This window comes from Neolamprologus multifasciatus, chromosome 4, assembly GCF_963576455.1.
Source record: "Neolamprologus multifasciatus chromosome 4, fNeoMul1.2, whole genome shotgun sequence".
In the NCBI taxonomy this organism is placed as follows: Eukaryota; Metazoa; Chordata; class Actinopteri; order Cichliformes; family Cichlidae; genus Neolamprologus; species Neolamprologus multifasciatus.
The window spans coordinates 9,382,869-9,407,475 of NC_140442.1; the positions used below are offsets into that span (position 1 = coordinate 9,382,869).

General features: G+C 38.3%; 3 protein-coding genes across 5 annotated transcripts; 2 read left to right on the forward strand and 1 right to left on the reverse strand.

The window, feature by feature from the left end:
• Nucleotides 1–599: 599 nt before the first annotated feature.
• snx8a (sorting nexin 8a) lies at nt 600–9,130 on the forward strand. The gene is made up of 14 exons (XM_085156995.1): nt 600–822; nt 937–1,003; nt 1,711–1,838; nt 2,628–2,757; nt 3,521–3,711; nt 3,819–3,939; nt 4,519–4,655; nt 4,809–4,889; nt 4,994–5,154; nt 5,343–5,472; nt 5,570–5,638; nt 6,049–6,198; nt 7,445–7,594; nt 7,919–9,130. Exons 2-14 carry the CDS (start codon nt 982–984, stop codon nt 7,997–7,999), a joined length of 1,551 nt encoding a protein of 516 aa, XP_085013121.1. The 5' UTR covers nt 600–822; nt 937–981; the 3' UTR covers nt 8,000–9,130.
• A 227-nt stretch (nt 9,131–9,357) lies between these two features.
• On the reverse strand, nt 9,358–15,058 carry nudt1 (nudix (nucleoside diphosphate linked moiety X)-type motif 1). 2 transcript variants are annotated; one of them, XM_085156999.1, is made up of 3 exons: nt 14,907–15,058; nt 12,164–12,309; nt 9,358–9,612 (listed from the first exon to the last, which is right to left on the reverse strand). In XM_085156999.1, the coding sequence occupies exons 1-3, from the start codon at nt 15,056–15,058 to the stop codon at nt 9,440–9,442; spliced, it is 471 nt and encodes a 156-aa protein (XP_085013125.1). In that variant the 3' UTR covers nt 9,358–9,439. The 2 variants fall into 2 exon arrangements, with proteins under 2 accessions (XP_085013125.1, XP_085013126.1); XM_085157000.1 differs by having other exon boundaries at nt 12,164–12,305; nt 14,903–15,058.
• On the forward strand, nt 14,974–18,353 carry mrm2 (mitochondrial rRNA methyltransferase 2). 2 transcript variants are annotated; one of them, XM_085156998.1, is made up of 3 exons: nt 14,974–15,075; nt 16,718–16,985; nt 17,712–18,353. In XM_085156998.1, exons 2-3 carry the CDS (start codon nt 16,748–16,750, stop codon nt 18,140–18,142), a joined length of 669 nt encoding a protein of 222 aa, XP_085013124.1. In that variant the 5' UTR covers nt 14,974–15,075; nt 16,718–16,747; the 3' UTR covers nt 18,143–18,353. The 2 variants fall into 2 exon arrangements, with proteins under 2 accessions (XP_085013124.1, XP_085013122.1); XM_085156996.1 differs by lacking the exon at nt 14,974–15,075 and having other exon boundaries at nt 16,697–16,985.
• The last annotated feature ends 6,254 nt before the right edge of the window (nt 18,354–24,607 follow it).

Below are 24,607 nucleotides of genomic sequence, written 5' to 3' on the forward strand. Positions count from 1 at the left end.
GTTGGGCACTATTAGTCATGGATTAGCCTCCCCAGAGCTTGGATCCAACATTACTGACAAAGAAAGAAACAACAGGCAGCCAACATCCAGAGAAGAGCTTTGAATATCCTTTAAGAAGCCTAGAGAAGTATTCTTGAAAAATGCTTTTACAATAAAAAATTAAAGTCTAACCATAAGAGACTTCAGGCTGTATTAAATAATGAAGGTAGTCGTGCCAAAAACACTGACTTTCAAGCTTATTAGTATTCTGCAAACACGGTTACAATTTGTATTTCCATATTTCTAACAAAATATAATGAAATAAGTGTGGTTCAAGCATTTTGCACATTATTCCTGTAAATAATGTGTATTGATAATCTGAGAGTGTTTTCTGTTTATTTTGTTTCATGTTTCTATTCTCTTTCTGCTTTATTGTTGATATCTACGACAAAACAACAACAACAACAACACGTAAAGATAACACAGCTAAAAACAGTACGGTTATGTGTACAGCAACAACGATCACGTCAATTAAACTCTGCCTGTGCATCTTGTTATCCCTCAAGTTAAAATATACAAGGAGCAGATGAAGGCACCATTGCTCATGCAGACAAATTTAAAGAACGAGGAACAGAGAATAAACTAAAATTAAACCTCCCAAGTGAAACCATGAAATAAATACCCCCCTTCGAGACATTTCCCCCCCATTGCGAGTTTGATAAGTCTGATAAACTTCTGTCTCACAGAGTTGGGAGCTTCATAAATCGCTTCTTCACACCCCAAATCCGTTTCTTGGTTCGGATTAATGCAGTTTAAAGGCACAATTGGTGATTAACTGTGGCTGTAAGCGAATTACTGCTCTTAATTCATGTGGATTATTCATCTCTGGGCTCGGACTTGCGCCAGCGATCGCTACAACTTTAAGATAAATTGCATGTTTTTTTTTCTTTTCTTCAGGAAATCACATGGAGGTGCTCCCGTGCTCACATGACAGGCTGAACCATGGCAGGAGAGATCAGTGAAGGTAGAGTGCCAAAACTTCTTAAAGTCCTTTTTATGACAGTATCGCCAAATGATTTCCACATTGGATTTATTTATTTTTCTCGACGTTGCGATGTCGGAAAAGTTTAAAGTGTGAATATTCCTGCGAGCTAAAATCGCTATGAGAATTTCTGAGTAGGCAACATTACGATCGGAATCAATCTTCTTTTGAAAAGCCGTCATGTGCGCGTTTTATTTCACCTGTTGATGCTTTCTTGATACCAGTAAAGCTACAGTCTTGGTGATTTTTTTTCCCGGTAAAGGTTATGTAAGCGGTGAACAGTGCTACTTAGTTAGTTTGGGAGCTGTTTTACTTCCATTTGGAAAACTTTCCCTTGTCCACTGAAATACCTAAAAACCGCATAGTGATCTTATCTGAGCTGTATTAATCTTATCTAGTCCGCACTGCTCTAAAACTGAAGTTGTTAATATAATACATTCCGATGTTTTTTTTCTTGTTTGTTTGTTTTTTTGTCTGTTTATTTTGATGGCTTAAAAAATTCAAGGCAACACAGTAGCCTGTAATTTCTATGAGGGGTAATATAAAACCACGAGATAGGAAATAAATCCTGTAGTTTCATAAAATTAGTTTCTCGTGACCCCTGCACTGGTTACCACTTCATTATAATGATGGCATATTTCTCATATTTTGGCAGTTGTGATGCTATGTAGGTGTTGTTCCTCTTTTAGGCTCAGTTCCTGCCTATTACAGGGAAGTGCATGAGGCCATCCGCTGTAGGACAGATGAGAGAGTGCAGGTTGAGGTTTTTCAACGGCTGCTCCAAAGGACCGATCTCTCCAAGGTGGTCTTAAACCAGGTGCGGGGTCCACATTTAAAGCATTCATGCTGCGACAGGTAGAGACTGCAGTGTTATTTAAAACTGTAACTTTTACTTATTAACCGGCACTGGCCCAAAGCAGCCTACTGTAATGGACTATACAGCCCACACTGAACCGAAATAATAGAGGAATATCTCATTGACTCATCCCTATTTTTTTTGCATATTAACAATGTGACACATGCACTCACAGTTTTATAGTGACATGAGGCTGGCATAGAAAAGGATTACAGACTGGTGAATTGAAGCCTTTAGTCAAAGAGACAATTTAATAAATTAAATGGGCTGCTATGCCACATTTTTGCTCAACTGTTCACTTTAATTTTGATAAGGGATGCTTTGTGAGTTAGTGTTAGCAAATGCAGACAGAGTAGATAAAGACACAATAATTTATCAGGTCGCCACTGTGAGATAGGCTCCAGTGCCCCTGTCACCCTGAGTTGGATGAGTGATTGAGACAAATGATAGTGGGATGAATATCTTATCAGCAGGAAGTATTGTTGGCTTGTAGGCATTGAATATATAGCGGTGTATCCCGTGGTTTTTGTTTGCATTAATGCTGAGATGTACAACACATCCACAATATAAAATTCCTCTGAAGTCACAATGTCTGCAGGTTTCCCGTTTCCCGTTCCCTGACCTCATTGCATATCATTGCTTTTGTGTATACTGCGCACTTTTCGCAAAAGGAATGCAAACCACATTTGAATTTGGTTGTCAGACTGTAAAACTGTGACCCTGAGGCCATATTGTCTTTGTTCTCTTCAGATTGCTGAGCATGTTGACTCCACCGATGGATTCCTGAGCAAATTATCACTCTATAAAGCGCTCGCTTTGATTGCTCTCGCTCAGCAGGGCAAGCAACCGAGTCCCAAACTCTTGGAGAACTGCATACTAGGTAGGGGACAGTGACAGCAGTGTAGTAAATGTTTTACTTAATGAGTGGTTTGGAAAGTCTTCAGTGTGTAAAACGGCAACGCCAGCATTTCCTCTGCTGTCAGAATAAATCATTTGCAAAGATACAAACGTCACTCTTTTTATTGACCATGTAGATGTAAGGTGTCACTTTTAAATAGAAGTTTTTTTTTTTTTTAATGACAGCTCTAAATTGAAAAGTACCAACTGCATAACATTTTCATTTCACTTTCCTCATGTGGCTTCATTTAGTTTTATTTTATTTTGGTAGGAAAGACTTTGCTATATTTAAGTGTTGCATTCTTTCACTAGCCCCACAGAGGGAAGATGACAGGGGGAGAGGTTTTTATGGTTTTCATTGAGGTAGCCATTATGCTGGCTTGAGTTAGATCCATCCCCGACCTTCTGTGATTATTTAAGGCCCTCTCTGTTATTTCAGGTGTGGCCAGTGTGGCAGCTTGCTGCATACCACTTCCTTGTCAGCTCCAGAATGAGTCTTATGCATTTTTGGGAGTACATTACATTCAATTCACGATCTTCCTGGAATGTCCTAGAAGAAATGAAAAGCAGATCACATGAATGCTACACACAATACTGGGCTAGCAGGAGACAAACAGAGGGAAACACGTAGTCTTGGTTTTAACATCGGCATTCCTCGCACTTGGGAAATTCACTTTTCTCTAGATTCATTGATTCAATCACGGAAAACAAATATTGGATCTTGGCTGTTGCTGTGTGGTTGTCAGAGTTACCGAAACCTCAGCTCGGGGAGCCGAGGGACCTGAGCACGCTGAGGATGCAGCCGGCTCAGGACGACGTGCTGACATTGTCGCAGACGCTGGACGGGCTTCTGGGGAAAGACACGGTCCAGGTGGAGCTCATTCCTGAGAAGAAAGGCCTGTTCCTCAAACATGTGGAGTACCAGGTCACCAGCCAGGTAAAACCAGATACGTTAAATATGTGTTACAATGGTCTAGAACACTATGTGAACTACTACACTATTACTCTTTCTCTTAAATTTTCTTGTCTTTTTGTTTTATTCAGCGTTATAAGATATCAGTTTACCGGCGTTATAGCGACTTTGATGTCTTCCACGAGGTTTTGCTTCAGAGATTTGCCTACAGAGTCGTGCCAGCTTTGCCACCTAAAAGGATGTTAAAAGGAGGTATGTCAGGGTCTTTGTTGCTGCATTGAATCATTTTACAGTTTATTTTTATTAGCTGAACATGTCTGTTACTTTTTATTTGGGTGATATACTCTCGACAGAATGGTTGACAAACACGTAGCCAAGCATTTTGGCAGGTAAAGAATAAAAGTTTAAATATTAATACAGGAGGTTTCAAACAGCCGTTACATCATGTGTCTGATTAATTAAAAAAAAAAAAATCAAATAAACTAGTGATGTGTAAAAATCCAGCTGTTTCCTCTTTATGTAGATTCTTATGCACTGATGAATCCTCACAAACACGCTTGGTTAGACACCGACTCACTTAAGTCTGAATCAACTGTAGAATATTTTTAAAAAATGCATCATCATATGCAAATCAGCCTTCCCACCATTGGTGCTTTTTGATGCATAGCATCGGAAGAGTTCTCCATTTATGGTTTTTGAGTAAATTGACATGGACTTCAAGTTTAAGCTAAAGTTTGCCCCCTTTTATACCCCACACACCCCTCTCTGTCAGTGCTAACACTCCTGGTCAAACTGCTCATCGTGTTTGCTCTCTGCTGCGTCTGTCCACAGTCCTGACCTCTCTCTCCGAGCGGGAGTTCATTGAGGGGAGGAGACGTGGTCTCGGCAGATTTCTTAACTTGGTGGCTCGACATCCCTTCTTCTCAGAGGATGAGCTGGTCAAGACCTTCTTCACTTTCAGTGGCTCTGTATGTCGTTTCTTTAACTTACTCCCTGTTTCTTTTGTGCTGGCTGTTGCACAGTAAGCATTGTGATCATGATGACTGACGGTGCAATGCATCCTGTTTTAGCTAATCTGTGCCCCCAAACTCTGACCTCCTCACCCTCCTCTTCCCACACAGGATGTTCAGTCTAAGCTGCGTGACACTTGTAAGAAAACGGGTGACGAGTTCATGATTAACAGAATCGCAACTCAGGCAAAGGTTTGCACATGGTTGATGACTCCAGTTGTACTTTTCTCATAAAGAATCGCCTGCTTTTAAGGATTCAGACGGCACAAAAGAGCTTTGCCTCGCTTGCGTTACAGGAATATCTCCCAGCTGACATTCAGGCTCAGTTTTCGACAAGCAGAGAGATGATTAGAAATATCCACAACAGCTTCCAGAGGCTGCGGGACAGAGCTGAGAAAATGGTGGAGCGCTCTAAGGACAATGCATCTGATCTCCTCATGTTTGGCAAAGAGCTCAGGTATTTTATTATTACGGGTATAAACTTAATCTTTCTGTAGTATCCGCAGGTATTGGAGTTTTTGGTAATAAGGTTCAAATCCTCAGTGTTATCTGTGATTCTGTCCCTGGTTGTTAACTTGAAATGAGTTTGGCAGCGAGCACACCACAATATTACTTTCTCCCTCTGTAATATTGTATTTTCTGCAGTACACTGGGCTCAGATGCCTCGCCTCTTCCCTCCTTGGCCTCATCACAAAGCACCTGGGGGACCCTGCGCCAGTCGCTGAAGAGCCTTTCTGTGGAGTTCGCTGTGCTGTCTGACAAAGCTGCTCAGCAGGTACAGCCCTTTCAGTCTTTCATCTTCACCACCTGCTCTGCCTTGTTTGTCCAAAACTGGCACTGGGTAATAAATGTTGTTTTGTTAATGTCCTCAGGGCCGGCGAGAAGAAGATGATGTTGTGGAAAAATTGAATCTTTTCCTGGATTTGCTGCAGTCGTACAGGGTGAGTGAGTTTCACTTTTGGTTCTCGCCTTTCACTCCACCTCCAGGGGATCCTCAACCTTTTGTGTGGCAGTTACTTTTGTTCTGCCTGCTGTTTTCTGATAGAAGCACAATAAATATTTGTAAATTTAAATTGAAGTGCATTTAGTAATCAAAGTCAGAATATTATGCAATGGACTGTTTTGACCTCATTCCATTGAAATTGCTGTTTTTATTCGTGGGTGGAATATTTTTGATTTTGCAAAGCAGCTGGTGGGTTAATAAGAAAATCATTTTCCACAGCGTCTATCAAATCTATTAACCAAAAAAACAACATGCATAAAGTTCTTCCATTACCCCTGGTTGTTATGTGCAGCACAGCGTGTTTCCCTACAATTTGGAGTCAAATAAAGAAGTACTTTGTTTGTCAAGGATCTCTGTGAGCGGCATGAGAAGGGCGTCCTCCACGAGCACCAGAAAGCATTGCACAAGTACAGTGTGATGAAGAGGCAGATGATGAGTGCCACTGTGCAGCACAAAGAGCAGGCATCTGTGGAGCAGCTGGAGTCGCGAATTGTTCAGGTGATCATTTCATCTTCTCTTTTGTGAGCCTTTAGAGTGTGAACTTCTTTATTGCTTTAAAAGTAAAATTCTACAATGATTGAAGTTCATATAATAGTAACATGTGCCCTGAAAACACACACACTGACTGTATAATTGTGTGGGTTTGCATATGAATGGAGCTATAGTCTTGTGAGCCATTTAAAAAAAAAAAAAATTAAAACGTTGGGGATGAGAGAAATTTGTCAGCTGCACATTATCCTATTCCACTACATCCCAATGGTGCTCTGTTAGATCGAGATGTATTGACTATGAAGGCCATTCGAGTACAGTGAACACATTGTCATGTTAACCTGCTGAAAATGGCCATCAGAAGATGGGTACAATGTGGTCATAAAGGGACAGGCATACTCCTCAATAGACTGCTTAAACACTTAATTGGTACTAAAGCACCTGAAGTATGCAAAGAAAATATCCCCGTGTTTCTACATCACTATCACCAGCTTGAACAAAACAGGGTGGATCCATGCCTTCGTGATGTTTACACCAAATTCTGACCTTACAATCTGAATCTCACAGCAGACATCAAGACTCATCCGTTTCCAGTTGTCCAGTTTTGGTGAATCTGTGCGAATTTGTAGACTTGGCTTCTTGTTCTTAGTTGACAGAAATGGTATCTAGTGTGGTCTTTGACTGTTGTAGCCCTTCTGCTTCAAGGTTAGATGTCTTGTGCATTCAAAGACGCTCTTTTGCTACTTTTATTTGTCTGTTGCTTTCCTATCTGATCGAAGCAGTCTGGCCATTCATTCAGTCTGTCATTAGCAAAGCATTTTCAAGCCATTCTCTGTAAACCCTAGAGATGGTTATGCAGGCAAAATATACATGAAGTGTCCCGTCAATGCATATAATGCTCTCTAAAAACAGAGATTATTAGTTGACTAATATGTGAGATATGTATGTATTATTATGTACAGCATAAATGAATGATGAAAGGTAATTACAGTGTTGACGTGACAACAAAAAATTGAAAATTTTAAATCCTATAGACTCTTTTAAATGTAATTGAATAATTTGTGTGCTTCTTGTTTTGGCAATGAGAGTAGAGCTTCATCATGTTTTTTTTTTTTTTTTTCTCATTATTTAGTCCCAACACTTGTACATATGAAATTAGACAATGCTTACTCCGTATAAAGTGTTTTATTTCTAATCATTTCCATCCTTTAATAAACGGTAAAGACATCTTCCTGTATGTTTATTCTAATAACAGCAAGAAAATGCCATCCAGACCATGGAGCTGCGTAACTACTTCTCCCTATTCTGCCTTCACCAAGAAACGCAGCTTATCTTCACTTACCTTCCGATTACCTCGCACATTCTCGGATCTTTTGTTAACTCCCAGGTCCAAGGACACCGAGAGGTGAGACAGTCTTTTGAAAAGAACTTTTCTACAGATCCGCCTTTATGGCGACACCACTCCAGGAAGGTCAAATAAGTTTTAAATTGGCTACTGAAACTGATGGATGGTACAGCTGAACAGACCGAACTTTTTCATCTGGGATTTGAAACCAAGCAAAGCAGTAATGGTTATGTACTTCCTTCTGATCGCTGGTTTTCAGTTTCTGTGGTTCAAATACTTGAATGCTTCTTTTTTTTTTTTTTTTTTTTTTTTTTTAAAGCTGGAAACTATTGAGCAATATGTTCTGTGCAGTAAAATACACTATTGTTTTCCCTTTCTTTTTAGATGGGGGAGGTGTGGAGTGATTTGCAGCGAAAGCTTGGGTGTCTCTTCAGCGGTAACAATGGATTGAAACACTCCATCTGAAACCTAAATGTACATGAGATGAAAAAGGAAAAACACAGCCACTGAAAATTGCAAACTACAAAATAATGCTAAAGGGGGGCGGGGGGAACAGCTTTTTCATTCAGTTTTGTTTTGTCTGATCATTGGCCATATCACCTGCATGGAACAGCTGGCTCGTAAGTCCAGTTCACCATTAACTTTTTATAGTTATTTGAACATGTCAGGAAAATCCTATGAAGTGTTATTTTACAACAGATACAAGCCTGGTGCATTAATTTCTGCTTTAGTTAAAGCACCTGTATGTGATATTTAAATTTTGAAATAATTTTGAAATAATTTAAAGATGAAATAAGTAGTAAAGGACAGAAAGGCTGACTTTATTAAAGGATGGGACTATTAAAAACCTTAATGTTCTTGCTTAATAACATTGAACCAGTATATTATTTTATTTTATAAATGTTAGTTCGTAGGGATGTGTATCAGCATACTTTTCCTGCTTTTTGTTTTTTTACAACAAGAGTTTTCGCTGCCTGAAGTATTTGCAAGCGTCCCAGTTTTTATTTTATAAGCTATTTCAAACATCTGACCTTAAACTGTAGGATAATATGAAGGGCAGAGGTGAGATCTATGAAAGGATAATGTCTGGCACTAGTGACATAATATGTCGATAATAACACTATAAGCTATTGATTTACTACCAAAGACAAAGCTGCCTAAATACACTCCTTTGCTGTATATAAATGCAGGACTCCTGCATCGCCCCAATTTAACAATCATCACTTTAATTTTTTTTAAGAAGATTTTTGCGCACATCAGCCAACAGATGTATTATTATCAGGACAAAAATGTCTGAATTTTGCTGGATTTTCTTCTCATTCACTGTCCGACTTTGTACTTTTCTAAAATTATGTACATGTTTGTTTTTTTGTACACACATACTGTCATATAACAGAGAATATACTTTACTCAAACATATGTAACAAAGGTGCAATTTGGGGTTCATGTTAAAGAAGCTATGTTTCAAATTGCAAATGAACTGGTTTAAACATGTATTTTATGAAGAAACTCCCACACAGTATGAAACAATTATTTAGTAATCGCCTTAATTTTGGAAACGTGCTGTACAGAATATGAAACCTAATGAATTCAGAACTGTATATACTGTAAATATTCCACTAAAGAGGTGCTTCCTGAATTGTGTTGAATCAGATACTCTAAAAATAAAATGAGAATATGGATGTTTTCTTTCAGTGTAGTGCTGCTTGGGGAAAAAACCCTGTAAAGAAATAAAAAGGTTTCTAATTGTGTTACAGCTGCGTAACATGTAAACCCTCCACAGGATATCTTCGTTTCCTCCGCATAATGACACAAAACAACCGTTGGATTATTCCTGGTATTTCTCACAGGTTTTATATTGGTCCCTGATGTAAATGCCACCAGTAACAGCTCGATTATTTCCCTTCAGAGCTCCTCCACTTCTTCCAGCGTGTGGCTGAGAATCACATCGTGACCCTGAAACTTGAAGTATCCAACAAATTTCTTCTTCTGCAGCATCAGAGGGAACCACAGTATATCATCGGCCCACATCTGACTGAAAGGAATTTTGTCACTTTCGAACCACTGAGGCCTCATTTCTAGAAAACAAAAGAAAAAATAATTAGACCTCCGGAGAATGAAATAGCATTTTATCATCTGCCTTCAGATATCATCTGCCTTTTCACTGTCATTTCTTAGTTACTGTCCAGAGAATGGAGAGAATTATTATTAAATCAATTCAAGTTGCTTTTAGGACTTCAATCCAGACATCTGTATTACGGCAGTGCAGATAACACTTGCACTCATTTCCTGCCTTATCTTATCTGTTTTTTACAAAACAAAACTTTTATATGATAAGCTGTTAAAATCAAACACTTAATGTTATTTGATGTGCCTTAAAACGCTTATAAGTATGCTGAAATAATTATTGTCACTAAAATTACTCTTTTTAGAATTTTTCTAGTCTAAGATTAGAGAGAAAAAACTCCACCATATTCATTCATTCATTCTTTCTTAACCTTAAAAAGATGCTAGAAATGGTTGGATCTTTATTTTTTCTTTAATTTAATGGCTTGACTAGACTGTTCTTGACTAAACAAACCTCATACTTAATTAATCCCCCGATTGGTTATTAGTATTTTTCAACTTTTTAATTTCTGTCTTGTTAAATCAGTGTTAAAACCACATTACACAATTTCCCTTAACTTCACCACATTTCAGTTAAGCTTTTTTCCCTCTACTTATCACTTCACCTCCTGACTGTTTGACTTCTTTTACCCTCCAGACTCTTTGGTTCACTGCTAATGCCTGAACGCTCGAGGAGCTGAGGTTTGCTGAGCGCCTCCAGACTTCACCTTGCTGACCTTGGCTAAATTGCCTGGAAAGACATCCTTGCAAGTTCTTCCTGCTAAGGGCATCAACTCTTCTTTGTTTATTTACAATCTTTACCACTGAGAGCACAATTATAGATTTTTCTTTCCCCTTCACAAATATACTATACACGCTCCTACTTCTGTGTATCTCATACAAAACAGTCAAATAGTCAAACAAAATCTAACACAGGATACGACTGGTTTAGACAATTGCAAACCCGTTTCCAGACTTCTACTAATTTCTAAAATAACTCACAAAACTACTGCTTACCAGCTTTTTCAGCTGGTTGAGGGACATTATACTTAAAAAAAAAAAGTATACCAGTCATCAGACCAAACCAATTAACATATTATTGATCTGGTATTTCTGGCACTGCTCTTAAATGGTTTTAATAATAGTTATTTGACAGAGACTTCAAATATAATAACTTTGTCTTTATCTTCTCTTTTCCCATGTGACATCTCTCAAAGCTCCACCCTTGTACCATTTCTGCTTTCGTTACATATTTCATGTTTTAGAGATCTCATATTTCTTACTGCTGCTCATCTGATAATATGTAGCTATACTTTCCTATTACACCTATCAACCAGTTTTCACTATCATTACCGACTGAGTGTCTTTAAGCATCTCAAAACTGAGGCCCATGTGTTCAGGCCTGACAGCTTCTTTAAGGAGATTGGTCATTAGCCCTGCAATATCAAATAATCTGTGAGGAGTTTGGCAGTTATTTTGACCAGCATTTGAATTTGGAGCCTCAACTCTCTAACCTCATGCACTCATTTCTTTCTAATAAGAAACATCACTAAAATCAAACCTTTATTGTAACCTTCTACTTTGAACACACACTCCAACCTTGTGTCTGCTGTAAGTTATTGTACCTTACCTTTGATATGAATTACTCGGTCCTCCTTAGCACACCCTCAAAAACCACAAAGTGCTTGCACATCACGCCTATCCCTACTCTTGCTATCATAAATCTTGCATGGAACTCAAAAGCCATGAAACCCCCCAGTGTAGCTGCACTATGACAGATTGGCATAGAAGAGTGGGCCAACATTTCATAAAAACCTAATGTCTGACTCTAGTTATTAGAAGAATTTGGCTTCAATTGCTTTGCTCAGACTGCTTGTTTCACTTTAAATTTTGCTGGAAAAATATAAAACTAGTAGAGCCTGCAAGACAAACCCCCCTGAAGATGTCAAGAGGAGGTCAAATGCTTTTCACAGACTTCACAGAACTCAACTATGAACATCTGCTCCAGTACTGCACAATTATTAGATATATTATAGTTTTCCTTGATACTTAACATTTCTACTCAACTCCATTTAAAAAGCTTCTTTCAGCTGCTCACTTATTATTAAGGGCTCACCAAAGTGGATGGATTTGCATATTCAACAAATTTGATTTTATAAAACCTTTAAAATATTATTTTCAATAAGAAATGTGACAGATGTGAAAAACTAACTGTTGATATAAGTTTGGGTCAAACATCACTTTAACAGTAAGTTACAAAAAAATGTTTTATATCAAGTTATTAGGACTCATTTATTATAAATATATTGAAATATAAAATATTTTCGTGCCACACTGTTAGGCACTGTGCAACAAACAGTCTTTGCATCTCCTCTCATAGGGCACCATTATCTGAAACGTATAGGCAACAGTGAACTAAAATTCACCACCCCAAGCTCTCTGCTTCCTCTCATTTCAACCACTTTCAAACTATGATACCACTGGATTTCTTCATTTTTCAGTGCGGTGCAGCGGACGTGATACCATCGGATTCTGTCGGTTCTCCATTATATGTGTCGGCTCTGAAAACATGGACATCAAGTAGCTGCGTTTCTCCCACAAATTCAAATTTGATATTTCCGATCTTGTCGAGTGCATCCACCGTGAGACCACTTTCTTCTTCCAGCTCTCTGAAAGGAAAAAACATCAAATAAATGTTTAATTACGTGGGTCTTAAAAAGAAGCTCACCGTAGACGTCACACGGCACTAAAAGCAACTAAAAATGGCAAAGTAATGATGTCGGTGATTCTAGGACACAATCTATTTGTGGCATTTGCTTTACCCGCTACACAAAACATTTTAAGATTATTAAAAAAAATTAGTATGAGAGTAAAAGGTCTGGATAAGAGCTTGTGGGGTAAACTTTGAGATCGGGGTCAAAGTGTTGTTGCAAACTGCAGAGGGTAGTAAAATATGCCAAAATAGCATGTTCAGGTTAACTGAATGTCAAATTTGTAGTACTTTTATTCTCTCCCATCTTTATTTAAAAAGTAACTAACCGTTAACAAACTAATATGTGACATGGCCTAAAAGCTCCGGGGCTGCTTTCTAATAAAAATGTGTCGTCAGAGAAGAAATTAATATAAGAGCTTTGTCGCTTTCTATGAAGGTGTGGCAGGGCGTGGTCTGCGGTGCCGCTGCAGTGGAGGCGGACGCACCTGAGCGGCATCCGCAATCACGCCTCGCCGGCATAAAGAGTCTGTACTGGGTCCTGTCAGTTCCTGTTTTGGTGACGTGCTCGGCTGGTGGTTGTAAAGCTGCAGCCGTGTGTGTCATCATTCATTTACAGAATGTTAAATCTTGGTAAAGGTACACTTGATACATATCTTACTCATCACAAGAGCTAAAGAAAGATAAGAACTGTTAGGGGCAGGGATCACGACTTTTAAAAGACTGAAAAAAAATTCAGATTTTCTGGAACGATGCAGTAGCTCTTTTTGTTTTATTTTCTGGGGATTCATCCCAATCATAAAAAAAATCAACAACTGCAAAAATGATGCATTAGCAGCATCCAAAAAAGCACTCCACCTTAAAAGCTGCTGGTAGATGCCAGCAGCAAGTGAATTTTAACGTTCCTTTCACAGAATATTATACATTACACTCAACATATTAACAGACACTAATTTCTATGATTAGGACTATTAATTAAAAACTGCAGTTTTCCTCTTTTTCTTTTTATTTAATCAATCACACTTTTTAAAAGAAGCTCTTTTGTCTAGCAATATTCTCAGTCACAGCACGTTATCTAAGGGCCCTCATTTTGGCTTTTTAGTCCCCAGTACTCAAGCCAAACACAACCTTAAGTTCCCTTCACTAAAAGAAATGTTTTGATTGGTGTTAATTATCTTTGTTGTCTCACCTTCACTGCACAGAATGATATGCAGAGTTGGACACTAGAGTCTGTTAAAGGTTTTGAGAGCCAATCCAAGTTCAAAAAGCAACTTAAACAAGTTAATTTGGGAAATGTGAAAGCTGAAATTGCTGTGGAAGAAATGCAAAATAAATGTTTGCCTATTCACTGACCAGGACTTATTAAATGGAAGGAGTGAAGCTAGGATTGAGAAGTGGGTTAAGATGATTTTCAGCATTGCCCTTACCTGACCATTACATGAAGAACTAAGTGTTTCTAACTCAGTCTTGCTACCCATCGCATTTATTAGCATTCCAAATATCCTAAACACAAAGCTGGTCTCACTACGTGTTTAAGGGAAAACAGCTTGAGAACTCGCCCGATAGCTTTTTGGGGGTTTCCTTCCTTTGCTTTGAAGCAAATTTCCTGCAGATGATTGATCACAGATTGTCCAGACTTCACATTAATGTGTTTCCCCCCACAAACTCCCTCTTTTTCAGTCATTTTCTTAACCCTTGCACAACATTGGTACTTTGCTGTTGCATACAAATACAGAGTTTCCTCTGAAAATCCCAAACCCAGTGTTATGTTTTGTCATATGTTTTTAATGGTTCTTGTTAAAGCTGTAAGTGTATTGATACCCTGGCAGGTATCAAAGTGGATATTGATGTGATAATATGGACTGTGAAACTGATTAAACTAGACTTAGAGCTACTTTAGATAAAACCACAAGGGCTGTAAAAACTTACACCTGTAAAACCCTAAAAGACCCCCCCCCCAAAAAAAAGAACTACAAAAACAAACAAACAAACAAACAGAAAAACATAATTGCACATCCAAACGTGGTGTGGTGGGGATTCAAGAAAATAGTTTGAGATGATTTAAGCTTTGGGATGAAGTATATTATCCTGCTGGAAGGAGCCATTAGAACACGGGCTCACTGTGGTGCATAAATGGATGGACATGGTCATCAACAATATTCAGCTAGCATTTAGATGATGTTCAGCTGGTACTAAGGTGCCCCAAGTGTGCCAAAAAAATATCCCCCACACATTAAACCAATACTGCCCGCTGATACAAGGCAGAATGGATCCATGCATGCCTGTAGTTTACAACAAATTCTGACCCCATGATCTGAGTGTCACAGTCAAAATTGAGACTCAGACCAGTTGACATTTTTCCAATCTTCTATTGTCCAATTTTGGTCGTCATGAGAATCGTACCCTCAGTTTCCCGTTGTTGCAGCTTTTGGGGTCTTCCCAATTAGTTTCGTCACACTTAAGACCACTTCATTTCAAAATCGTTTAAATCGTGAGTCTATTTTTATTATAATAATTTTTTTTAATATAAAAAATGTCGAGCTCAACTAAACTTGCCTCCTAGCAGCCTCCTCAATGGTTTCTCCAGGCTGAACTTTGCCCCCAAACCCGTTCCACTTTCCAGCACCAAAGCCCCTCTTCTTCATGCCCAGTAGCACTCTGCCCGGCTGGACAACGAGCACAAGGGTCAGCAGCTTGGAGCTCAACATCTCGCCTGAGTGTGGAGGTAAAGAAATCTGATGTTACACTAACGCAATGCATCTCCACTGTGCTGCACAGTAAGCGTAATCAGCTGCACACACCGCTGTGTGCTACCATGGTTACCTGCTAAGTAAAACGGTGCTAGCGTATTGAAAAAATAAAATTTTCCTCAGCGGTGGCCGAAGAAAAAAGAAAAAAACACTGTTTATAAAAACAGTATACTTTGAGTTCTACAACTCCCGCGTGCAGTTGCAGATCGGTTGTTACGTGATGTGCTGATACGTAAGAGCGTGGATAAGTACGATTGACGTAAACTCAGCTCACCGGGTCCATCGCTTTCTTAACCGTGGTTACCATGAAATGTGTTCGACTAGAAACTGCAGCTGGTTAACGCTGCAGTTACAGCACGTGTTATCTCAAGATAACCCAACAACAAATGGAGGTTATCAGTAACATCAGAGCTAATGTTATTATCATGCTATTTATGTTGAAGAATTCTACTGAAAATATAATTTTTATTGATTGATTATTTTTATTTTGTTAATATAACAAAAACTACTTCTAAAAGCTTTGTTATGTCTCTGATGGTTCTCAGTCATCCAGGCCATAAAAGCTTCTTTACTTGCTTTCATTACTATGTAGACTATTAGTAATAATAAGAAAAGCAATAATACTTAAATGCACTTTAGTCATGCCTTACAAAAAAGATTCCATCTGAAATCTGTAAAATTTAAGGTCGAGTTTACCATTCAAAAACTGAAGAACATTTTCCAATCTAAAATTGCAACAAATCATCTTTGTGGCCAATATTATTATTACAAGTTTATAGAGAAACCCAACCGGATAAACAACTGAATAAACAAAGGAAAATGGAGAGATTGGCTGGACTATAGAGAATCTGGAGAACTATCTGCATGTAAAGATCATTACTAACAGATGTGATCTCCCGGCCCTTAAATGAATCTACATTTAACAGCATACAACATTCCATAATGTGAAATCACTGCAGGGGAAATGAAGAAATGCCACTTCGTCTCCTGTACTTGGATGGCATGGTACTTGCCTCAGCTGGTAGCTCCATATGTTTTGATTTGGTAAAGTTTTACATCAGATGCTCTTCCTGACAGAACCCCCAAAGAGAGTGGAATCGAATTGGTGACCTTGGTGAGCCAATGTGTTATTCGCCAATCAAACTCTCCAAAGCATTTTGGAAAACATTTGTGCTTTACATATGCTGCAATCAATTCCATTAGGAAAGGCCTTGTCAGTGTGACCAGTGTCACACCTTCTGCACATATTACAGCACTGTAATAAGAGTCTGGATGCTGAACTGGCTTAATATAGCCTGCCTGTCTTCTCACACATTAAAAGATTTTGTACACAGTAAAAAATAAATAAATAAATGTGACATAGGATTTCTCAGTATTGTATAAACTTAAAACAAATGGAAAAATAAGTTAGGCACATTAGCTTCAATCTGTCCCAGGTAGGAACACTTGTTGTGTACATGTTTTGCAGTAAGGGGACGTATATAGGCACGCACCTAACGATTTTGCCCTTAACCAATGAGGAGGGGGGGGGGCTCGTGTATTTCGACGCAAGCGCAGTTCAGCGTGAGGTACACGTGACTGCGCACTGTAATAACAATGTGGATGTTTTCCTTGCAGAGGAGATATCTGCACTCCTCGTTGTGTTTGATGAAGAAACTGAAGGGTAAGACGCCAGCGGAGCAGCGCTGGCTCCGACGGCAGCATAAAGACCCGTATGTCAAAGCTTCCCAGGTCCAAAACTTTCGATGCAGGAGCGCGTTCAAGCTTCTAGAGATAGATGACAAGTTCAGGCTCTTACAGCCTGGATATACTGTGGTGGACTGCGGAGCTGCTCCTGGAGCCTGGAGCCAGGTGGCAGTCCAGAGGGTCAATTCAGCTGTGACAGGTGAGAGGACAGGTGTCTAATCACACAGGTTTGTGGGAGGGGCGCCATGATATGATTGTTACGACGTTTAACCTAGAGTTTGTGCTTTTGCTAAGACTGTATGTCAGGGACGACTTTGAGCCCAACCTTACAATATTTTGTCCGATTTTTCCCTATTGCGTAGTGCTTCTGTAGTTTTCCAAGCGTAAAGTATTGTGGCTCATGCCTAATTTTCCTAATAAGATTATATAGGCATCATAAAATGTCATATTGATTGATTTTGTTTTTAAATATCTGCAGTGTGGTTTGAATATTAGCATTCAGAAACCGAAGCTGGTCTTAATATCCATCATATTTATTCCTAGTGATGCAGATTGATGGGAAGAGTCTGCACTACATTTACCACACAAACAAAAATCCGTGTTCTGCAAAAAACAGAAGCAGATGTGATAGACTGTGATGTATTACCAAGCTGAAAGTTATTGAAGCCTATGGCAGATGCATTAATAAAAGCAGAAAATTCACAAAAGAAACGTGTATTAATGATAATATAGAACACGTGCTATTATAATTTGATATAATTATGTGTTATTATAATTATCAAATGAGTTGTCTTGCTTCTCTAGTTGATCGTGCAAGGAAATAGACTGGCTTTTATATCCAGACTTGTCTTTCTTGTAGCTCAGCCTTAAATAACAGAAAAAATAAGCTTGTAAATGAAAGTCACTATCTTTCCTATTACCTTAGATCCAGAGTTGCCTCGTGGTATGGTTGTTGGCATTGATTTGCTGAACATACCGCCTCTGGATGGTGCTCACTTCCTGTCCAATTGCGATGTCACAGACCCTGCCACACATGCCAAGCTGTTGGAGCTTCTTCCCCACGGCAAGGCTCATGTCATCCTGAGCGACATGGCACCCAATGCCAGCGGTTTCAGAGAGATGGACCACGAGAGACTCATCACAATGTGTTTGTCTTTGATAGACTTGGCTGAGAAAATTTTACAGCCCCAGGGTTCTCTTCTTTGTAAATACTGGGACGGGATCCTTGCTCAGAAACTGCAGGAAACGCTCTCAAGTGTGTTCAGTAGTGTTCGGACTTTAAAGCCAGATTCCAGCAGAAAAGACTCAGCTGAACGATATTTCCTTGCTAGAATGTACAGAAGGCCAATAAAGTGATGTTTAATTATGGAGTGTGTGCTCCGTTCAGTCTGATCATGACGAAGGGGCTTTCTTAGTGGCTGTCATCAAAAGATGGCACTGTTGAGGCATCAGTAAGGCTGACTGCTCCAGGCACAGAAGCAAACACATTAAACACTGTGATGCTGGCTTTTAAGCCCTGCAAACTTAACACAGCAGCAGTGAATCAGTAATATGTAAACCTATGCAAGAATCAGTTTGATATTCCTCAAGAGCCCAATGCAGTGCTTCTCTGAAGTTATTGTTTGCCCCAAGTGTTTGTTCTACACACTCAGACTGGTATTTGCTTTGTTACAGAAAGTCATCTACCAGTGGTGCTTATGCTAATAATTTGCACTGCCAGCCATGTAGAAATATGTAATAATTCTCTCACTGAGAGCTCACAGAGAGGGAAAACTAATACATAAGTCAAACACAGTATGACTAACTGGAAGTGGGATGCTACTCAAGTGTTATTGGGTTCTGACAGTGAAAACATGTCCATTTCCTGTGAAAATGTGATAAGCACAGTCATTTGAGTTTTTCTTTCCTTCATATTTTCACAGATCTCCTTTAAATCACTGAGGTGAACACTTTCATTTGTTTTTATTTTTTAGTACAACTGGTCATGAAATAAAAGCACATTTTGTAGTCGTATAGTGTCACAGTCTTGTCCTGACTTGAAGCGCCATTCACCAGAGCCAGATGCATATACGATATCTTTATCTCCTCTTCCCGTCTTAGTGCATTCGTTTTCATGTATGTACAAGCAACTATCATTTTTGGAGGGCCTTTTTTGCCTTTAGTCCAGTGACAGAAATAGATTGGGAATGACTTGCCACAAAGGTCTCCAGCTGGACAAGTACTTGGGATGTTGCTTTACCCTTTGGCCAAAAGGGCTCTGTCATGTACAAATGAGTGAATAACAATGAAATGCAACCATGCGCAGAGGTTCAAAGGAGAAGGAGTTATTTCAGGCACCCCTGGTTCTAAAAGGAAAAATCTCCATTCATTTTATAAACAGAGATGCAATTTGCTGAATACTTCTACAGCTTGTATGTCTTTCATGGTTAAATAAATCAGTACAAAAGATTAACATCTGTGTTGGCAAACATTTGGCTCTTTAGTAAAAAGTTATAGGTCAAGCCAGACGATAGCTTGATCTCAAGTAAAAGAAGTATTTTTCTTTTGAATTCTGATTAATTTGTGGGTGGATTTGTAACAAGTCTACCATAAAAATAAAGTTCTTTAAATTTGCTTTTAAAGGTAATAGTAATCCTTAGTACTGCAGTAAAAGCAAATCCAGTTCAGCCTAAAGAGGCTCTCTTATGGTTTTGGGTAGAAATGTTTGGAAGTTAGTAATTTACAATAGTTGAGTAATGAGGTCAAAGATGCATAAAAATTTAGAGGATGTGTATGTTGCTTTTTAGATTCTAAATTTGTGCAAAAATGTTGAGCCACCTCATATTTCCTAATGTTTTGCTAGAAAAATCTCAAATGGGGCAATAAGTTATTTTTTCTTGATTTTTTTATTTTATTTTATTTTTCCTGGTGTGTCTGGTCAAGTTCTTTTCTACTTTGGCATACCTCAGTCTTTTCTCCCTATTTTCCTTTCTTAAGAAGGAATTCACATCAGTCACCCTTCCACCGAGACCATTTGCGATGAAGATTCAGTGAACAGTAGATGGATCAACTGAAGGACCAAGTGCAATCTGCTGTAGTTTGCTTTTTAGGTCTGACACTTCTTTTGTCCTCTACTTGTCCAGTTTACAATTTTTCTTTAAAGAACATAACACACACCCTGACAAGATGTGACATTTTTAGCTAATAGTTTTTTGGGAATCACCTTGTTGGTCAGAAAATAGTATTTTTTTCAAACTGTTTTATCTTTGGCAAGAAATGGGAACCAATTATGTTTTGTTGACAGGTTGTTGGTACCCAAAGATACATTTTCAAATGGATTATTTGCTTACTGTTATGTGTATGCACAACACTGGTTCATCCACTGAGTTTGGTTTCTTTGGTGCTTAAATGATTTATAGGTCAGTGCTTTGGCTTAACAAACAAACAAAACGAGACAAAAGAAACCTGGTGAGGTGCAAAGACAGGACTGAGAATGAGTGAAGAAACCGGCCAATGTCCAAAGAAAGAAAACTAAAAGGCCTTAAAGACTTTCAGAAAGAAAGAAGAACTGATGCAGAAACAAAACTACTTCAATGTAAACACACACAAAAAGAATGTCTTGGCTCAGGTCTGAATGTAATTTTACTGAATATGAATATTTTGTTAAATTTCATGTTTACCTTTTCCCCCCAAATGTGTTTAATGCTGAATGTATATCTGAATATATCTATGTCACAAACGGTAATTGAAAATATTTTATTCCTTATGAAAATACAATATAATAAATGACTCACAAGCTGTTCTTGTTTTGAAATCAGTTTAGTCCTAAATTGTTTTTTTTCCAAGTCTGATCCTGCCATAAAAAGAAAATTAAAATCCTAATCAAGCTCAAATTTGCATTTATGCACCAAAGAAAGAGATTGCTCACATGAATAAATTAATATGGCTGCTATCTGGCCCTTCTGTCTCAGGAGTGATGAGTAATACAGTGTGAACTGAAACATTCATGCCTCTTGGTAAAATTAACTGCATAGAAGGGAGACTGACCCCTAAAGATGATTGCTTAGAATGAACGGGAGCAGCCATGCCTGTTGACGAAGCTGATCGTGCAAGATGTGAACAGATGACCAATTTTACTTCTCATTACTTGTTGATTATTCAACCCTTTGCTATTTAGATTTAAATTATTTCAGAATTACTGTGGGATTTATGTAAATTCCATTGGACTCGAGTGTTTCGGCTCAGGATAAATGATGATTCATTCACAGGCTAATTCATTCTTCCCTGGACAGCTGCAGGTATCGTTGTAAATAATAGTAAATGAAGAGAGGAAAACAGAAAGCCACAAATTTTGATATTCAGATCTGTCTGCTGAGATGTGGTAATTACCTTTGCAATCTGCCACGTAACACCAGTTTTAACTGCTTTGGTTTGTTATTGCTGCATAGGATTATATGAACTTTACTGTTCATAAAAAGTATTCTATCCTTAGCAGGTCTCAAAATCTGGAGCATTTAATCTCAGATGAACTCCAAAACACGACATATTATTTAACAAAAACAAAGCCAAAATGCAGAATGTGTGAAAAATTACATTTCAACGTCCTTTAGCAGCATCTATTGTAGATTTCTGGTGTGATTGGGATTATTATCCTGTTTACTTTAGTATACAGAGGAGTTCATGGTCAGTACAATGTGCCTAGTTCATATGGCTGCAAAACAAGCCTAAATCCTCATCCCTTGACCACTGTGCTTGACAGGTGGCACAAAGTATTTTTTTTTTTTTGCCTATACTTTGTGTTTGTGTTTGTGTTTGGTTTTTATCTAAATGTGATGCTGTGCATTAGGTCCATATATCTTCATGTTGGTCTCATCTGTCCAAAGGACATTGTTCAAGTAGTCTTGTGGTTTGTTTAGATGCAACTTTGCAAACCTTTGTCATGTTGCCATGTGCTTTTTAGATAGAAGTGGGTTTCTCCTGGCAAACAAGAAACACTTGCCAAGTCTTCCTAATTGTACTGTCATGGACTCTAACATTTAGCATGCTATCTGAGGCTTGTAGAGTCTTAGATGTAGCTCAAGGTTTTTTTTGCAATTTCTTTAAGAATTGCATGCTCTGACCTTGGGGTGAATTTGCTGGGGTGTCCACTCCTGGAAAGATTAGCATCTGTCTGGAATGTTTTGCACCTGTGAATAATCTTTCTCACTGTAGAAGCAATAGGCTTCAAATTGTTTGGAAATGGCCTTATAACCCTTCCCAGATTGACAGGATGCAACAAGCGCTTCTTTCAGATCACTGCTGATGTATTTCCTCCTTGGTATTGTAATAATACACACCTGAATAGTCCAGACCTGCAAACTGGCAAAATGTCTGATTTACAGACACTTGCTCATGATCAATTAATCAACTTCTTTTAATAATTACCACCTGGCTGCTACTAACCCTATTAATTCCCACGGAAGCAATAAGGGTCTACTAAGTTTTTTACATACTTCTTCTGTGTTTTGGTTTAGTTTTTATTAAATAATGAATCTGTATAATACATGTTTTATTTTTAATCTCAGGTTGTATTTAAGACCTACTAAAGACCAGATATTTATTTTATTATGTCTTGATATGTAAACCTTATAATTTATGCTTTTTACCTTGACTATAAGACAAGAAGTAAAAGTACTACTGACAAGTTGCTGAGATTTTGTTGAAAAGGCAGAAGAATATAATTAACAGCTATTCAGTGTCATCCTAATCAGGAATTAATTTGAAATTTCTTACCTTTCTTACATTATAAATAAAAATGTGTTCACATGAATAATAAATACATTTAAAGCCTCTTCCTGTGTAATCTGACATTATTTACTCTGGTGGCAAAAGAATGCCACCAGAGGACCGCCAATTAGAAAAGCCCTCAAATGATTTGAAAGGAGAGTTGATCTCTTACCAAACAGATTTTTTTTGGGAAAAACGGTTTAAAAAAACTCTGAATCTTTCTGGAAAAAAGACCTCCTTTTTGAATTTTGCTCTGTCCCACTAATAAAAACAAACATTGCCTCTAATATTAACACAGTGGAACTCTCAAATTGGCAGGAAATTAAAGAAATGGAAATATCTTTTCTAACCATCGTGCCTTTCATTCCCTTGGCTGACCTGAGTTGCCAAAATGAATTGCTCGTCTGACAACATTCATCATTCCCAGTGCCTGTCCCTGAATGTTAGCAGACTGAGCCAAGCAGGCATTCACTGACGTAAAGTAATGAATACTATTATGATGATAATTTCATACCATCTTCACAGGGGGGAAAAAAAGAATCTGAAATCTTAGGGCTGTATGAAGACCGCAACTCTTTTTTTTTTACTGGAAACTCTTTTAGTTCATGATGGCAAGCCATTTAATATAATGGAAATTTTCTGGTAAACAAGCGTGTTTCTAAGAATACGTGGGAGGGAAAATATTCTCTTCAGACATCATTTTTATAGTGCTTCATTGCCTCTCAGACAACCGTAAAAAAACAAAACAAAACACAAAAACTTACAGGTGTTTTGTGTCTGTTTCCCTGGCATTGTTATACAAAAGGACGCATATCAGTGGACAATCTTGATCTTTGCTCATCGGGGGCTGCAGCAGTCCTGCAGAAAAATGTCAGGAACATTATTGCAAACGGGGTGAAGGTTGGATGTGGTGCGAGGGTTAAAGAGACAGAGGATAAACAAAGCACGGTGTACATTTGTAACCCCATATCTACTGACATTTACGGGGCAGAGCGGAAAAGGGAAACCGAGAGATAAAAACTTTGAACTAACTTTGTGTTAAGATTTTTGCAAGTGCGGATGGTTTCCGGTGATTTGTCACACTGGGTTAGTAAACTAATGTGTGATAAAAGAGTGCAGAGAAGGAGAAGATGGTGATCAAATATTGTTGTCACGGTCCTATTAATGAGCTGTTGTTTGTGTTTTCAGTTCTTATCTTTTTTCTTCCTCTTTCCTTGTGTATTTGAGGGTGTTTGCCATTTTTATGTTCCCACTGTCTTTGTCTTGCTGGTTTTGTAGGTGAATTTAATGATGGAGTACAGACATATAGTCCAGAAAACTGACCTCCTAAATCCTTCTCCTAATCACTTTTCCTTGACCTCAGTGGAAAATGTCATGAAAAGGTGGGGAACAGAATTTATAAGAGCTTAGGAAATGTGAAGTATGTGGACAATCTGACTGCACTTGCACTAGACTTCTTAACAATGTGATGATGAATGTCTGTCCTTTTGAAACTAGAATGTCCGATGAACTTACAAAAAATGAAATTGCAAATTGCAGAAAAAGTAAAGTATTGCCTAAAAAAATGAAATGTATTCATTTTTGAAATGAAATATTTTGTGCTGGAGACTGATCCAGGGTAACCCCTTTCCACCTTTTTGTTGAAGATTTCTATGCACAAAATAAAATTCCCTGCTCCCCTCCATCACCTATCCAAGATGACCCAATCAGAATCAGAATCGTGTTTATTGGCCAAGTATATGTGCAGACACATACAGGGAATTTGGTTCCGGTAGATGGTGGCTCTCAAGCACAGCAAAGTTCACTTTATGATAATCCTAGAGACTGAAAATACAGGAATGGACATGACTAATGCCAACTGAACTATAGCAAAACGTAAAACCACTTTGATCAGTTAATGTAGCTCATAATATTGATTTAGAGAGCTTCTATAATGCAAGATCATTCCTTGATAAGAAGCAGATTTCTTCACAGCACTGTATTGTTTGTAGTTAACCTTTAATCTGTTCCAATGAGGGATCCTTCCTTATTATTTAGAGAAATCAAACAATTATGACTGTCAGAGAAATTTTTCCA